The sequence below is a fragment of the Cyprinus carpio genome, chromosome A4, assembly GCF_018340385.1.
Source record: "Cyprinus carpio isolate SPL01 chromosome A4, ASM1834038v1, whole genome shotgun sequence".
NCBI classification, from domain to species: Eukaryota; Metazoa; Chordata; class Actinopteri; order Cypriniformes; family Cyprinidae; genus Cyprinus; species Cyprinus carpio.
Window position 1 is genome coordinate 7,102,906 of NC_056575.1, and position 19,058 is coordinate 7,121,963.

At 35.5% G+C, this 19,058-nt stretch overlaps 1 protein-coding gene across 1 annotated transcript; it reads right to left on the reverse strand.

The window, feature by feature from the left end:
* Positions 1-7,109: 7,109 nt before the first annotated feature.
* Positions 7,110-17,070, reverse strand: LOC109066048 (protein ADM2-like). The gene is made up of 3 exons (XM_019083035.2): positions 16,972-17,070; positions 16,427-16,647; positions 7,110-9,507 (listed from the first exon to the last, which is right to left on the reverse strand). Exons 2-3 carry the CDS (start codon positions 16,504-16,506, stop codon positions 9,099-9,101), a joined length of 489 nt encoding a protein of 162 aa, XP_018938580.1. The 5' UTR covers positions 16,507-16,647; positions 16,972-17,070; the 3' UTR covers positions 7,110-9,098.
* Positions 17,071-19,058: the final 1,988 nt, after the last annotated feature.

Here is a 19,058-nt window from a genome sequence, read left to right on the forward strand (position 1 = left end):
AATTTATTATATAATAGTATATAAATAAGTGTCGTTGCACTTAAAGTCTGTAAATGTTCAAGGGTGGTTCTGGCTCTTCAAGAATTGCACACAATACTATCTGCGTCTCTGGGCTGCTCCAAACATCAATCAAAAGCTCTCATTCTGCACTTGAACTTCATGCCCTCTTAAAGCCTTTCTAAAGATTAAAGACTCCAAGACTCTTATGTGTAAATGGAGATGCATTAAGAGATGCTCTAATCCAGAGCTTTAACAAGAAGTGTGATTCAAACTGCAAGCATGCAGCTCTTTTCAAGAAAAGACAGGCATGACGTATTAAGCTACTACAAGTTAATACAAATAAAGTCAACACTTGTTTATTGTGTTTTGCATGTTCAAAGTATTGTTTAATAAGGCGAGTCTTCCGAGGTGATTCCCCTGTCCGGACATGTAGTGAAAGTTGGTTTCGCCATTTGAACACAAGGACAGTAACGTGTTTAGCCTGGTTGTGAGGTGAAAGTGTGACTCTCTTGACCATGCAGTTATTGAATGATGACTGAAGCTTTTAGACTTTAAGAATGATATTCAAAGCTAAGACCAAGTCGTGCGGACTGGATTTATAATACTGTTATGGTCCTTAAGAGCTTCTGTCCTCATTCATTGTGATGGTATAGATAAGAGTGAATAAGAACTTCTTCATCTGTGTTCCGTGGAAGAAAGAAAGTCATTCAGGTTTGGAAAGACACGAGGGTGAGTAAATGATGATTGTATAGGTGAACAAATACTTTTAGTCTCAAGCAGACGTGATTAAATAAGGTCAAAAGTCAAGTGTCTCCATCTGAACTAATTTCTTGTCAATATATATATTTATATATATATATTATATATATATATATATATATATATATATATATATACATTTTTTTATTATTATTATCCTTAAAAAAACTGAAAAAGTCATGGCAACATTGAGTATTGATATATGGATAATGGGTACACTTTAGTCAAAAAGGTTGAAACCACTGCTCTATGCTGTTTTTTTTTCTTTTTTCCCTAAAATGTTATCATTTAAATTAAATTAATTTATTTGTTTATTTAAAAAAAAAAATTACATTTTCATGTGGTTTTGTCAATGAATACAAAAATGATAAATTGAAATAAAGCTTAAATTATATATGGATATTATATGAGAAACTTGAACTTAAAAAAATAGGAATGTTGGCTTGGAAACTAACTGAAATAAGTTACTACTAAGTACGAAAATTAGTAAAATGCTGGCATTTGTTTAGTTATGCCAAACCATACTAATTTATCCAAAGCCTACCAAATATTTCCAACCTCATGTTTTTAGGGGGATTCAATCCAAGGAATGGTATTAATGGCTGTCATGTGGCGTTTGGTTCCTTTCTGTCGTTTTTTCCACATGCTTCTGATGACTGGGAATTCCTGCCCGTGTGAAGCTGCACGTATGCAGAATGATTCCAACACTCGGCTCTGCTCAGAATCCTGACAAGAGAATGTGTGTGTTTAGAGTCATGCTCTGCTTGGCTAGACTGTCTATGACATCACCTGCTAAAAGAGTGCATAGCATGCACTTTTCAAGACCCTCGAAATGTTAGTCAGTAAATCTGTTTCTGAAGCATTTACTTTTGAAATTACTGGATCTTCCAAGCACTGTGTAATGCAGCATAATTGTCTCATAATCTCTACATGAATTATGTTAATAATAAGTATGGTTAAGTACCAGTTTTAATCAAATTTTCTCATAATAAATGTAACTTCGTAACGCTAATCAAGAGTCAAGATGTTAAAAATCATATCATCTCAGAAATGTCATGTTGAATCCCAGCTAACAAAAATATGATTTAATAATGTTTTGGCAATGTGTGCATTAAAGTTATGAAAACATTTTTGGAAATGAAAAAATTACTCAATTTAAAAACTAAAACTATCTCTGAACATTCATTTAAAAAAAGATTTTTCATGGTTATACAAACATTGAGGGAACATTCCATTTTATTGTTTTGGAAACATTATGGCAATGTTACTGTTGAATGTTCTCAGAACGTTCTGAAGCATCTAGTGGCATTTAGAAAAAATTAAACAAAATAAAAACTAAAAAAAACATTTCATTGCTAACATTTTGAGAACATTATTAAACAAAAAATTCAAGAAAACTATAAAAGAATTTTGAGAACATTATTAAAGAACAAAGTCAAGTCACCTTTATTTGAATAAGGTTTTATACAATACTGTGTCTGAAAGCTGCAAAGCAGCTTTACAGTTTCAAAAAGGAAAATAATTTGTCAGTAATGCAAGACAATAACAAAGATTCTTTTTTTCCAGCTAAAGTCAGTTCAGTGATGATTCAGTGATGTTATCATCCAAATCAGCTCTCTTCTATAGTGTCTGTGCAATCAGTCAAACATCCCCAACGGCGTCAGTGGCAAGGAACCAAAACTCCAATGGTAACAGAAATGGAGAAAAAACCTTTGGAGAAACCAGGCTCAGTCGGGGGGGCCGGTTCTCTTCTGACCAGACCAAACCAGCATGGCGTGGTTTAATTCCAGGCTGCAACACAGATCAGATTGTGCAGAGGACTTGTCTGGTTTTTGTGGTCTTGTGCCGATGGTCTTCGAGGTGACGAGGTCTTCGCAGAGGATGGGGCACATCCAGTTAACATGTTCTCCGCTGACATTCAGGGCTGTATCGAGGTCGGCATCTTGCGCAGCACTCATATTTGGACTAAAATACTAAACAGTTGCTGCATACTAACCTATATTTTAAAATGCAAGCTCACATAATTTTTGTGTTTGTAGTCCTTAAATGGAAACTAACATTTTTAAAGAGCACAGCAGTTTGAGAAGTCACTGTAATTTATGTGAATGTGAAAGCAATGTTAACCACATGCAGCCATTATTTTACTCCTAAATCGAAAACCGCAATTCTTAATGTCCATTTAAAAAGTCTAGAGGGAAACCCATAGCTTGAGCATGTTCATTCTGCTCCAGTTTGTAAGTTTACTACAGCCTGAACATCTCCAGTTTTGCAGCAGCTGTGTCGTCCACTGTCTCTGCAAATGCGTCAAGACATTGGTGGTGAAATCTTTCTAGTGAAGTTATTAGCAACCTTACTCTTTACTGCTTAAAGTGCAGAGAAGAAGCAAATGAAAAGATTTTGACATTTAAAACATTTCAGCAGTGTGTATGACTGCTTGTTTGGGCAAGCTTATAGTTTTGCAATGAATTTATGCAAACTCAATTCCAATCAATGCTCTCCCACACACTGTGCCTGAAGATGTTTGCCATTTACCTTCCCATGTTCAGGGATACTGTATATCCGTTTCTAGTCAAAGTGAAGCTTGTGAGATCCTTGCAGAGAAGAGCAGCGTCTGTTAAGCTTTGGATGCTGGTGTGCTGGTGATAATAAACCAGCTTGGAGCAGCATGGAAATTAATTCTGGTTGAGGTTGATATATTGTTAACGATGATGATTTCTTAATATAACGTTAAATGGCTATAATTACCCATTTTATACTTAGAAATGACTAAAATCTGCATGGTGCGAAATACAGCATGCTGCGTTTATGTTCTGATTACTTTAGTTAAATGAGACTCTTTTTCTCTGGACACTTAGCTGGTGCCACCCTGATTTACATAGTACACATTATAAAAATACATTCAAACAATATTTGTTCATTTTTTAACCAGGCCAGATTCTGTAAATTTCCTCAGCATAATTTTACCCAGTGTATCTGCTTCTGCGTATTTTCCCTCCGTTTAATCAAATACTCCAATTTAAAACTAAAACTTAAAAGGTTTCATTGAAATAAATCTGAAATATAATCAAATTAAATATGAGATGAAAATAAAAACTGATCAAATTAAAACAAAATTAAGATAAAACTATTGAGGAAAAAACAAAGACTGATAAAATGACAGAAGCACATAACAACATAAAAAGCTAAAATGAAAAAAGAAAACTTAAATCTAGTAGTATATGAATAATAATAAATTAACACCTTATTTAACATATAACTAATAATAAAATAACACCTAATGCCCCCGATTTATTACATGTTAGCAAAATAAAAAAAGCTGAAGACTTTCCTACACTTGCCTTACTTTAATAAAATAAAACAAAATATGTTTTATAAACAATATAATACTTATTATACATAATAGATATTATACTGGGGATGTACAGTTTTGAACACAGTCTGTCTGGATCTATTGGGAATCATTGAAAGGTTAAAGTAGGGCAACTTTCTCTGAAACCTTCAACTTTAATTTACTTTGAAGTGCCTCAGGAATTCACAGTTTAATCATAAATTATAATTTAATCGTAATTGTCTGAATGTAGACAGTAAGTCACGTGTTAAGAATGATGCAATCCCAGCTTGAAATTGCCATTGACATTCCCACTCTTCATGTTCTGGGTCCACAGATATGAGAGATACGGTGTCAGATCAGATAACATAAGAATCTGACCATATGCAGTTTGCAGACTTGTACGTTGGCCCTATTGCATTTCAAGGACATGGTCATGCAATGACACTGACTTTTTAAAAAGTGTTCTGCTCTGAATAAAATAATGAAATGTTATTAAGATTAACTGTATTAAAATGGATTTTGTTTGGTGCAGACCCATTATTTGTGAAATTACAGAATTTGGAAATGTTTATTCCTCAAATGATCTGTAATTATATGTCCTCCAGATTCATTTCGTCTGTAAGTAATGCTGTATTTTCATGAAGGCTGTAGTCACCCCATCACACAGTCAGCTGATTGGTTTACCTCCAGTGACCTGCTTTTTCTGTCTGCACGGCTGTTAGTTGCGTAGCCCACGTGATAGTTGCCTGGTCATTTGTTAATGGCTCTATTAGAAGCCACTTTTTCCTGTTGAAGTGGAAATTTTTGTTGCAGAGTTGGTGATTAGTAAGCACAATGCCAGGATGAGTAAAAAGGGTCCACTTTCTAACTTCAGTCGAATGTTTAACTTGTAATATGTTAATAATACAAATTGGTTCATCAACACAGATTTGTGCATTGGGAGTCATTGTGTATTAAAGTTTGTGACTCTATGTTTTGAAGTGTGTTAAAGGAATATGTTCAAGTAATTTCAGTGCTCTTTACATTCATAAAGATAGTGGATAAGCCTGGACAGATATTGCAGACAGACACAGACTTATTTGCTAATAGTTAGTATTCAGTGGTCAGGAGTTACATAACTGCAGAACAGTTGTATAATAGTTGTATTTTAAGAAAATCTGCGAAAAGTGAAAATTATGTAGAATACAAAATACAAAATTAGGATGAACACACACACACACACACACACACACACACACACATACATATAATTTTATTTAGATTCATCATTTACAACATATTCTGACCAAAAGAATTGTATTAGTTATAAAATAATTTTTACTAATTTTTATGGTTCTTTCATTAATTTTTTTTTCATAGTTTGCTGACTGAAAAACAGTCGTCTTGGACTTTAAACCCACATAATTGGTTTGGATGTAGAATCATGGAAAATAATATGTTTTGAGTTGCCAAAGATCCTATTTAAAGGCTTATATTTCATTTATGATTCATTTATTCTGCAGCTGAAATTTTTTTGCATATTAGGTCCAATAACCAAGATAAAAATATATTTTTCCAGACCTCTGTTATGACTGGAATCTTCAACCCAATGTCACTGTACACCATTTTTAATATTGAATGAATGTTTGTCAAAGTACTATTACATTGCCATTCAAAATTTAAGGTCAGGTTTTTTTTTTATGAATGAAATTAATACTTGTATCTTGTATCTTGCTTTCTAGCAGCACAACTGTTTTCAACATTGATAATAATAAGAAGAAATGTTTTTTGAGCACCAAATCTCAGCATATTAGAGGATCATGTGACACTTTAGACTGGAGCAATGTCTGCTGAAAATTCAGCTTTGCATCGCAGGAATAAATGTCATTTTAAAGTACATTCAAATAGAAAACACTTATTTTAAATTGTAATATTATTTCAAAACATTACTGTTTTTATTGTATTTTTAATCAAATAAATGCAGCCTAAGTGAGCATAAAAGACTTCTTTCAAAAACCGACCCCAAACTTAAATGTATTTTTAGTCTTAAAACTTTTACTGTACTTAGTGCACCTTTAATTTGTGTTCTGCGATGTCTGTGTGTCCTTTCAAAGTAACAAACAACCACGGTTCACATTTAAAAGAGAACAACACATCAGATTTCATCTCACTACTACGTAGTGCTTTATTTCACAGAGAAAAAAAGAACATTGTATGGGCATGACAAACTAATTTTACCGTCTTCCCTAAATATACTCTTTTTTTCATTCCCAGAGGACAACTCTGAGGTGTAAGAAAACACTGTATGTGATAAATAACGTCTTTGGTGACATAGATACAAAAATGCAAACATAAATACATTAACTGAATTATCAGACCTAATAATAGTATTCACAAAAGATAGTGTACATGATACGGACTCCGTCGTCATTCAGTGTGCTAACGCCCTTTAAAATACATTCGTACAGATCCTGCTCAAAATCAGTACACAAAACTGACAAATCTGAAGTTCAAGTGACAAAAATAGAAACATGCTCCTGCTTTAAAGTGCTTTGCATGGTAGTAACAACACAACTGACCTTTAGTAGCAGCTAAAACATGTAATGTTAGAGCTCATGGCCAGGATGACGTTCACACACACACACACACCCCCAAACACACACGTCTTTAAAAGTCTCCAGGACACAGATTCATAACGTTCTGTGTATCCCTTCATCCCGAACACGTTCACATTAACGTTAAAGCTAACGTTTGTGTTTTTCTTAATGAACCAAGTAGGGCTTTAAAGGGGGACAAAGGTCATGAAAATACGCAATACACAGGGGCAGCACACAAAAACACACGCGTACAAAGAGCGATCAGCGCCAGATACTGACGCACTTGCTACGTTCCAACCCATGTCACCAAGACGTTCACAACAACTCATAAATAGTCAAATAAATAGATAAATAATCAAAAAAAAGGAATGTGATCAATATAGAAGTCAACATGAGGCAGGTTAAGAGGCTCTCCCTGTGCAAAAACCAAATTAACCAGGCTCTCAGCAGTTTAAAAGCCTTTTAATTATGATTAGTCACGAGACATCAATCAGATCGATTACAGCAGAGAGAATGGTGTCGGATATATAGAGAGCCTTTGAGCAGATTAGCGCCAAAGCACCAGCGATTACTACTTCCTATGATCATCATCATTAGAATCAGCCATGACAAGGAACAAGACTTTTACAGTGATGAATACCAGCAAATCCAATTGAAATTCAAGCCTGTTTAAAGACAAATGAACAGTATAATGTGAATGCACAGAAAGGTATCAAGTAAATTCAGGTTTTTTTGGTCAGTTCTCTGATTTTCTGGAGCCATTTGAAAGCAAGTTGTCCTATAACATACATCACATAGTGGGAGAGTTTGGCCTGGACACCCAGCTGAAATTGGATTTTTGATGTTTAAGTAGGATTTTTAGGATTACTTCTGCTATTTTAATCCTCAGACATGTACTTTGATGTCTCACAGCATTCCCCCGACATCCACAGCCCCTCAAAAGGCATGGAAAGTTTTAAATCTGTCATTTTTTACAGCTACTTTTCCTACGTCTGTCGGGTATTTTGGTGTGTGTTTCCACCCACATATTCAGACATGATTATTATAACAAAAGGGAATGCTTAAAATACACAACACGGCTGGAAGAGTGCTTTTGGAAGGTCATTTTCCCGAAAGGCTTTGGAACGCTTGCTCCTCAAATTTTGGTAGAACCAGAATCTTTAATTAGAGTTACAAGAATGAGCTTGAGAATCACTTAAATTATGCCAGTCAGTGTGTGTTAAGAACATTTTTGAGAGCATTGATGATAAAAACAGTTGTCGTTTACCAAGTTTTTGTCCATACAATGCAAAGTAAATGGGGTCCAAAACCAATTTCAGATCCCTTTGACGTGCAATGTATGAACATTTTGCGTTACGCAGAATGAAAAAGTCATACAGGTTTGGAACTTTATGAGTAAATCATGACAAAAAAAATTTTTTGGGAATGATGAAATGTTCCTTTAAGAGTGCTTCGCAACAGAAATGGGAGAAAATGGTTTTAAAACAGCCCTTTAGCTAGTTTTAGCCTCTATTATGGAGCTGTAACCTTGGTAATGGGTATTTATGGGTGAGTTATAACCATCATTTAAAAATGCTCCGAAAAGTCTTGCTTCTGTTTATAAAATGTGGCAAAGCCCAGCAGGATTCTGTCAGAGTTGAAACTGAGACCTTGGGGATTATAACTCATTCTTGTGACTTTATGAACCACGTGAAGGGTAATATTTCAGGCGCCAGACCTCAAAGTGCACTGAGAAGCAACAATGTGTTAATCCGGATTCGATGGCGATTGCTACTGTATTGTTATGCGGGTTCAACCAAGGGACCACTGTGTTTATAAATTGACAATTCTCCATTGTCTAAAACCCAACACTGAAACCCAACGTTGCAGTAGGTATTCAAGGTATCAGATGGTGGTCTTGCACCACTTATGAAGCAACTGTAGAAAGTCTGCTTTCTTCTTAAAAGTCTTTTGGAGACACAAGGTGAGAGGGTTCAGAGTTTTAAAAAAAACACACAAGCCTCACATTGACAGGAATCCAATCCCACACACACCTTGTTGAAATCCACATTAAAGGCTCAGCCAGTGTGATCAGTGATGTAGAAGTAGACAGTCTTAGATGAGTCGGGACATAATGCAGCGTAACCCGGAATAATCTCTTATCTGAATACTTAATGAAATGACAATATTAAAATAAAGAATCTGTTTGAGTACCAAAAAATGAGAGGCCAGAGTCAAAGTGTTTCAGAGGCACCGAATTTCAAAATTCACCATCAAGTAACAAAAGGTCCTTTCTGTCCAAAAAGGCACAGTATACACTCCAGAAAACCAAGGCGGAGAGGAGGAAAGAGTACTACAGCAGTATCCTATTGCAATAAAATAGACGAACACCAGGACAGATATGTGTAACGCTGTTTTCTTGGTCTTGGTTTCAGCCGGACATCCCTCTAGACTCATCCGTAACTGTGTGGACTGCGCGGGTTAATGGGCGATTCTTCGCGTCCGCTTTGCCCGACCAGTTGGTAAAGGCGATGACTGAGGTTTTGTACCTGGCAGGTCCCGAGGACGCATCCCACACGCATCAGCTGAGCGTTATGATGGTTATGGTGGCCTTTTGAGTTCACATTGCGACGACCTCTGTGTCTAGCACTCTCTCCCGTTTTGGTGGACTCTCCCGCCATTGGCTGACCGATGTGGAATGGGTTTCTTATCTGGTCTTGAGGTGCCGATTTGGAGAGGATGGCCCTCCATAGAATGGTGCGGTCGATGGAGACCCCATGGTCAGTGTTTGGGCGCTCAGTAATGTCCAGAGAGATGGTATTTTCCTCTCTTAGCTGATGGAGTCTTGTCATGAACTCCAACCTGCAATGAGACAGAGATGGGTCTTATAAATATTGCACTTTCTCAAGTTTGAACAGGAAGTTATAAGTTATTTCATTGCACTCTGGAATGCTATGGATTCTGATTGGTCTATCTATCTATCTATCTATCTATCTATCTATCTATCTATCTATCTATCTTTTCCTAAATCTCTCTATCTAATAATTTTATAAATTGAACTTTTGACCATAAATGAAATTTTAGATGTTGCAATTCAAACAATATATTCCTCAAATCTGGACCTCAAGATCCACTTTATGCAGATTATTATCTACCAATTTAACAAACCTGAGCATTAATCAATGACAATCAATGTCTTTGGGATCATTAAAAAATCCAGGCAGGTACTTTGATCAGGATACAATTTAATTATCAATTATTTAATCATAATATATACATTTTATATATAATTTATAATTAATACAATTTATTTTTCATTTATTTTATTTTATTATTTATGATTTAATCATAACTCATACATTACACTTTTATTTATTGTGTTGTGGAAGAGTATCAGTTGTACAAGTTTAAAGTATAAAACTATAAAAATAATGGCACATTTCATGGTGAAATTAGGTTAATGCAACTATTTATTGCACAGAATTGGCTTGATCCAACATTTAGCATCATTTACTGCAGATACTAAATGTGCTGTTTGGTCAGCCGTGCAAACATTTACTGCAACCAACAACTGCTCACTGTTCAGAAAGGGTTTGGCTCCTTGTACAGCAAACACACTCTGGTTTTGTTGTAATGGCCAAGACCACCTGCTCTATGTTTGATTATCACACACTGGACACTGAGATCTTGGTTTTTGCACAGATCTCATGGCAGGTGCATGCTAGAACAGTGGCAGTTTATAACCTTGTGATGCATAAAGTTTCCTGCATTTTTTTTTTTGTATTTTTATTTCCAAATGATCTAAAACATCTAAGCATAACTATAAAAGCAACCCATTTGTACAAAAACTCTAAAGCTGAAATTTGAGAAATGACAGGGTGTATTGCTGGGTTGGAGCACACCATCTAATCTCACAGTGTCATGCTAAACTTAGCGAAAAAGCTTGCTGAGTAGCACTGACTTCGCCAGACATGTCTTTGCACGGTCTTATATAATATCTTTATATTATTTATACATATTTTTGCTATGAATTTTCTTTCTTATCTTGTTAATATCTTCCTTCCTCAATGCACCAACTATACAGCCAGACAGTTTTTTCCTTTGCATTGTGGTTGACCAAAATACCAACTCTTCAAATTATAATGATTATCTGCCCAAAGTGGCCTGGATGAATAGTAATTTTCTCCCTGTTTTAATGTTAGCCTTGCCACTGGTCTAATATGTTATGCTGTATTTCAATTTTTGCGTATTAAGCAGCAAGTCTCCACACCTCTGAAAAATCGGTCTCAGCAGCTTCACATGATCAAAGCTAAGCTAGTTTCTCTTTGAGCTTGTACTATGACTTTTAGATACTTAAGCAGAGATAAGCTGCCCGTATACTTCATCTGTTTGGCCTTTCACCTCTTCTGAGACCCCATTATCACACCTCAATATTTCTCAAATCCTTTCAAATGTCTGCTAGGCCACCCTGTCTCATGACTCATTCTAAATGTGCTCACATTGCTATACTTTTAGAGCCTTGAAGAACTTTAGAACCTTGAAGAAATTCAAACATTCCATAACACATGCACAAAAGGTTCTTTAAAGAGGTCAAATGTTCTTCAGATGATTCAAATTATTTTCACATTGAGAAATGTTCCATGAAAGGTTCCTTGAAGAACTCTAAATGGTTCTTCTATGTGGATTTCTAGGGTTTTCTAGACCTAGAGATTTTGCTATACAGCAAACAGCGACCGTTGTTTCTAGAAATGTCCTGTTTATCCATCCTATTGTGATCCATTTGTTATAAGTGCATAAACTTGAGTACATATAATCGAACAGAGGTGCTAATTAAAAATCTCACCTGACGACATTTACCTTTCAGACCACAATGAAATGGGATCTGTGATTCTGGGGCATTTGTAGACTGAGCATAGTGTTTAGCCAGGAAAATTAGCACCTGGACCTCGAAATTTAACCCATCTTGGTATAAAGGTGGTAATCATGTTTTGCAGGAACTCTGTTTGTATTATGCTGAATAGTTCCAGAAACTAGAGGAACGGATCTTTTGTAATGCATCATGTTCATTGCTGCTACTGGCTGCACTCATCTTGTCAGGCTTGGTACTGGCAGGCTGCCACCAAAACCTTGTGATGCCTTGTGAGAAGAGTTTCTTTGTGGGAAAACAAGGAGATCTGATATTTGATTGCAGTTTATTCTGTGATCCTCCACTGAGAGAGACAGGTCTGATCAATCCAGTATTATTGTTTGTTCTTGCCATAAGGCCGTGATTTTTGCACCTCCCTGAAAATGGTCATGGCTTTTTGTGAATTGGTCATAAGCAGGTTATATTTACCCGTTTCAGAGAAAAAAGTAATTAATGTATATGGCTCTTTTATGGGTAATGTGACCATAAGTCAAACCAAGTGACCTTCTCAGTTACTATGAGATATATCCTGGTACATATGGCACATAATGCAGATTTTCTGCTCAGGACAGTGGGGAAAATTTGCTCAGAATTGGTGGTTGTTCCCTAATTTATTTTTTTATTTTAATTCTACGTTATATTTTATTATCTATCTATCCATCTACATATCTAAAAATGTGTTTATTTAATGTTATATTTTATTTAATTAAAGTCCTATAGGAATAATATGCTACATATACCACTCTAAAGTTTGTGTACAATTTTGGTTTTTTATACATTTATATATCATGCCTTATAATGATAAAATTATTATTTGAAGTCCTATAGGAATAATATGCTACATATACCACTCTAAAAATAATCTACATTCAGTAAATGGGTGGTGAGGGTGGGGATAGATAGATAAATAAAATTGTGAAAGCTGTCTGTTGAGACAGCTATTTATTTAAGTAATTAAATTGACCAATGTTAGATAAGTTCATGAAACCAAGGAAAATGATCCTTGTCCCCATAACCACCTTAATCATGCTCCAAGCATCCATATAAAACGTGAAATACTTGACTGTTGGGTATCGTTTGGGAAAACCAGAACTTTAATGGTTAAACTGTGAATAGCAATAGTGAAATTCAAAAAAGTGAAAGTAATTTGAGCCTGTCAATGGTTAGCGTATAGCGGTAACTAGGGGTATTTTGAGTCTTTTGTCTTTTGTTTGTTTTTATGGTTTTTATGGTTTCGGTTCAGAGTGGAAACATGCCGCTTGAGGATGAGGAGAAAGGAATTCTGCTCTTAGTTACTAATCCACAATGGAATTCTGCCTGATGGATGGGTTTTCCCTCTCAACGCTAGCAATAATGACCAAGCCGCATGATGTAAAATGCTGGATAACTCAAGTCCAAACATGACCGGCCTGGAACCAGCGTAGCATAGAAAAAGTGAACTGTCAGACAGGTTTTCTCCAATATGTCAACCAAACACTATCTTACTTAACTGACAGTAGAAGAACATTGATGAATCTGATGCCCTACATAATAGACAGTGACCTCGGCTTCCTTAAATCCTCTTCTTTATGAATGATTATAGAGGAGTCTTAAAGTGAATTATCATACAGAAAGCCTCATAGATCCTCTCTACGACAGCGCTGAACCAAATGGCACGCAGACGGTACCGCAAATAAGCATTCAGTTTCCGGCTGTTGTTTTAAATCTACATTCGGCTTGCCACTTGGCTTCTCTCTCTGCATATTCTCTCACAAACTAAACCTCAAGATATTATGTAAGGGAGAGATCTAGGCTATGTTTGCGTAGCTATTCTCAGAGACCTGTTTTCTTAAAAAAAAAAACATGTTTAAACCACCAAAATGGGCCTCGCTAACCGCCATGTTCGATTTAGGGACGGTATGTCACAGCATGTCAAACAATAAAAATCCCTGGCTGATATAGCAAAGGTTTCTGTACGTTCTGTGTACATGGACGCTTATCAAACACGAAGTGAGTCAATGTAAAGAACGCAAAGTTCTCCAAGAAGAATTAGGACACTATTGAGAGATACTGAAAGGTCAAAGACAAAAAAGTAGACTAGATAGGGGCTATTTTATGATGCTTTTATCAGGCTTTTTGGAGGTTTGATCCACTTTTGTATGCAGAAGAGCAGCATGAACATTCTACTAAGCATCTCGTATGGGTTTGGAACGACATGAGGGTAAGTAAATGATGACAGAAGTTTCATTTTTGGTGAACTGTCTCTTTAAAGCCACCTGACATTATTACAGTAATCAGAATCTGCCTGACACAACGGCATTTATCAGTTGTTTATTGTCACTAACTGTAAATCAACTAGTAAGATGTCTGTGACTCTATAATCTAATGTCCACACCAAATATACAAAGCATGCGGCTTGCATGTGCCGCAATTATACTGTAAATCTGTCCAGCCTTGATATTTTGGTTTGACACGTGAGGCATTATTAGGTTGGGAAAACTGCCAGAAGATATTAATGAGCTGCTATGAAGGCAAGATTAAGTTCTGAGAAAGAGAAAAAAAAACTATCCATTTATTTTTGCAATTCAGACTGGAATATAATTTTCTAATGCAACTTTTCAAAGCGTGAATTATCAGTTTTTGTTTATCTGTTCCTCAGCCAGAAGAGGGCACACAGACACTGATACTGAGCAGTTCATTCCTTTTGAGTGCCATCATCAGCCGGCAATAATGACTTGAATGAAGGCATAAAAAATGTCATTGCTTTAATACGTTAAAATTGCAGTTTTCAAGAAAAACTACTCAAGATCCTATTTCAGAGAGCTGCCGCCAATCAAATCCAACTGTAAATGTATTATTTTGTCAGATTTGTCGGAGAATTATATTTCTGAATCAACCTGTTTCTTATGCAACTTTAACCTTGACTCAGAAGTGATGCAAGCGGTTATCACACACACACAAAAAATAATAATAATAATAAAAAAAACCTCTGTACATTAATTTGTGTTGCTTCAGAAGGCATGGCGGTCACAATAAAGGATTCTCTTAATCACACGATGAGCACCAGTGTCTTTTGGGAAGCGACTAATGACTTGTTTTGTGAGGTTATGAGCCAAAAATTGAATGATGCAATGATGTTCGCTGCTTACCTTATGTAAAAGTATACGCTGTATATAGTAAAAGTTAGTTATTATCTGATTTTCAGATTCTAAATGCATTTAATATTTTTTCCCCAACTCATTGGAAACAAGCTATATGCCTTTTCCAAAAAAGGTTCAGAAAAGTTACTGAAAGTGTGTTTTATTCCTGGTCACAGTTGTTATCGGTGGGAAACTACCACAGGGGAAAAAAAGTTCTTCAATAAGACCCAGTGGAAACTTTGAAGCTTTTCTTATTATCAGGAAATTGTAGGGTAAAATCCAATAATAAAATCCTTCACTTTCATTTAATGTAATAATACTTTGAAATCCATTATTATTATTATTATTTTTCAAAATGTGCCTTAATCAGTTCCTTATTCAAAATAAGGCGTTTGGACTTCCCCACTGATCACAAATTTAACTGCTGGAATATTTATTTATATATATATATATATATATATATATATATATATATATATATATATATATATATATATATATATATATATATATATATATATATATATAGGCTATATATTGTGAGCATAATTTAATAATATATTAATGTTATATTACAATATTATATTTATGTACATGTTTTTCATATTTCTATTGATGGAGGTTTAACAGAAGTCATAGTTCAGAATGAAACAGCTTTGTTCATGTGATTCTTAACACTAGCATTCAATGTGCATTGAATTAGTTACAAATAGCTATAATGCAAACTTAGTGTATCCATAAATGAACGACTTATTTGTTAAGCATTTTTATAATAGACCGTGTGTTTATAAATTATAAAAAAAAATCATAAAACGTAACTGAAGAAGCTTGCTTTTCTAAAAAAAAAAAAAAAAAAAAAAAAAAAACGCCGGCCGGCAGCCTACTGTGAATGGTGAGGTGCGTGCGTTTATCCAGTCACGTCTACCATCCCAACTGACCTTGTTCACTTCAACCACTATCTCTAGCGACACAACATCCTCTCTTTGTGTAATAATCTCCTTTTGTATAAAATACATCCTCGGTGCCAGACTACTATGAAATGTTTTGAAAACATAGGTTAAGTTTGTCTTTCAACAGGTGTGTTTAACTTTTTGAAGTAGCAAAGATTAAATTTGCACGTTTGACTCTTTTCAGCGAATCGGTTCTTTTGAACGTTCCGTTTTAAAGATTCACCGGCACGGCATTCAACATTTGAATAAAGCCGCTTTAGACTTTGTTGCTGTTTAATAACGTGTTTTATTAACAAGTGTCTTTATTTTTAATTTCCTGTGTTCTTGTTCAGTTCATCAAAACATAAATACAAGAATCTGCTTGGAAAAAAGCTTTTGCCCATTTTAACATTATGCTATTTCTATACAGAAGTTATACAAACTCAGTTTGTCCGATACGGTGTATTTTGTAACATTTCTGGAAAGTAACATAACTTTTCAAGGGAGTAATATTTTCTGACAGTTTTCGGTTTAAGTCAGTGATTTGATTGTTCGAGAACCGCTCGGACCGATTCGTGATTCAATTGTTCAGAACGGGTTTGTAAGCTGGTTCAGCGGAATCATTAAAGAGATTCGACTCAAAAGAACGGCTCCTTTAATAGTACAGCGCAGCCGTTCATCAATCCTTCAGCGCTTCTTTAGACTACTTTACAACAAAAGTCTGCACATATACCTACCTAGGCTACTATATTAAACTATTAACATTCAAATCAAAAGTTAAATAGACTGACCAACAGACTGTAGGTATTTTAAAAGCGGATTCCTACCTGTCTCTCACCGGTAGAGCCAGCAGTTGTGAAAAGAGCAGGCTGATGCAATATACAAAAACCGGGAAAAGCGCTCTCATCGTGGGCGAATAATGTTATCACGCCCCCTTGGTCAGGAGGGGGCTTCCAATGCACCTGAACAATACTGAATTCCCAGCAACTGAGACTTTCAAGTTAGACCAAAAGTCTAACTTCAGGGTACTGTGGTGTTTCAACTGTTCCTGAAATGAAGGGGAGGAAAATATTAATTGATGCCTACTAGATTTTTTTTTTTCCACGCAGAAATTTATAACACATTAGACTACTGCTAGCATTTGCTGTGCATCAAGTAGCCTATTTGTGGGAATGCCAGCATTTAACTAGCCTACATTTAATAGTTAAATGATTTAATATTACCCTTCATACAAAACTAGAGGGTTAAAGTCATGCTCTAATTAGTTGCCAACTAATTACAGCCTATACTCCTTTTTCTTAGTTCCATTTTAAAGCATGTTCTGAGTAGCTATATTTTATTTAAGTGCATCATATATATAAACGTTACCGACCTTTATTTCAGGTGAAGATCTGGTGCCACGCGCAAAACTGTCTCGAGATTTTTCCCACGGGTGCGCACGCGCTCTTGTGCAGTCTGAGGTTCAGCTGACATTGACGCTTTTAAATATGAACTGGGCGGGACTACAGTGCGATTTTTCAAAGGTGTGTCGAATCCCTTAGTCACCCTGGGTCATGCTTCTCAGAGTCACTGCGATATATGGGCAAAATCGTTTGGTGTCAAATTAAGTTATTTCTTTTATGCATAACTTTGCTTGGTATTGAATTTTTAGGGCTGCTTGTAAAATGTAGGCTATTAAATGACAGTTTAGATATAACAGGAGTTCTAATGAATTATAACTATTGCTTTATAAGATAATTGTGCATTGTTGGCACACATTGAACTTACACACTGATCAAAAACCTAAGGCAACCCTTTAAATAGTATCGATAGCATCATTTACAAGCATTTTCCAGCTCATTTTACTACATTCTCATGAAACATTCTCTAGTTTATCTCTAACATTGGTGTGCGTGTGTAGAGGGGATAAGGATGCTAAGACTGGTTCACTTCCCCAGAAATTCAGGAGGGCAGGACGCACCCTTGCACTTCTCTAATCAATGTGCATTTTAGTGATAATTGATTGCATAGACATTCTCTTCCAGTTGTCGCAGAAAACCAGCACTTCTTTTGCACTTTTGTTGCAAAACAGGTGATATCTGCAAAGTCATTTTATATTATACTATAAGTCTGTACTTAAGAAGCGTGCACTTGTGTGGAGTTTGAATGGGCTGTAGTGTTCATTATCTTCTTATTTAATGCATTAATTTCATTGGAACATTTAATTATGAATAATAAAACTGTGTTTACTTTTTTTGGATCTCATGCATGGTCACGGTGCAATTTTAATGAAAGTTGAGCTTGTGACACTTCAGATATTTGTGGTATCCTCCACTTTTCCTTGATAAATCAAAGAAATGTCACAAGCTCTTATAAGTTCAGTTTTAGCCTCTAAATGATTTTTCTAGCCCATGTTTAAGCATGTTTAATGAAACAATTCTTATAGCGACCGGCAAGATGTTTGTATCTAGGGATTATGGTTGGCTAGTGTTTCCGTTTACATAATCATGAAAAATCATGTGACAACAGAACTGTGAACTGGAGCCAAATCTCAGATGAGAGCAATTGGTTCCCCCTCTGATCTCTCAGTAACTGTATGTGCCAATTAGTTTACATGAGTTCCTACACGCTATGATTTTCTGAAAACACGATAATGTAAATGTTTTCAATTGCAATTAGATATACATATATATAAACTTACCACATAAATAGACGGTTTTAATAAATATGAGTATGGGAGGCCATATGATTATTAGAAGATAAACCAATTTAATTAGGAATAATAGAGAATGGCATAATGCAATACCTAAAATAATAGGCTTATTCTATGGAAAGAATGACATGCTATGTGTTCAAAAGAAGAATAGAACGCTCATTAAAGTAACACATGAGCTTGGGCCCCCCAAAGTCAAAATCAACACACTACAATATACTGTAAATAGGTGTAGAAATTAGGTTATTTACTCTTGTTAAGTACATTAGGTCTAATAATAATAGATAGATAGATAGATAGATAGATAGATAGATAGATAGATAGATAGATAGATAGAACTATATTAGTAACCTGTTGTCTCTTGTTTGCTGCCCCCTAGTGAACATTACTATAACTACACTGAATAAAGATCATCAATGTAATGAAAGATTTTTGGGGTTCAAAAGAGAAAGTTACAGTGGATTTGATCTCCCAGGGAAAAATTCTTATCGTGTTTAAAGTGCACGTAAACAGTATGTCTTAAACATTTCAAACACAAAAACAAACCTCTCCAATGATGGTCCTTGCGCTGGAATATCAGTGATGTCTCCCCCTCCCCTTTCCCAGTGTTAAATCCCTGTGTTAAATCAATTTGAAAACATGCTTGTTCCCACTGAGCTTGTTTCCCTCGCATGTTTACGATGGCCCATTGTCAAGTTTGAGAACACAACTGGTTTGTTATGGCTCAGAGTCAAGTTTATTTGTACCGCTGTGATGGACAGTTGCGG

Bases quoted from the DNA above. Each gene is read 5' to 3' on its own strand.
- LOC109066048 (XM_019083035.2), bottom strand. From the start codon at position 16,506: ATGAGAGCGCTTTTCCCGGTTTTTGTATATTGCATCAGCCTGCTCTTT. The intron at 9,508-16,426 runs GTAGGAATCCGC...GTCTCATTGCAG, and splicing joins GCTCTACCGGTGAGAGACAG to GTTGGAGTTCATGACAAGAC.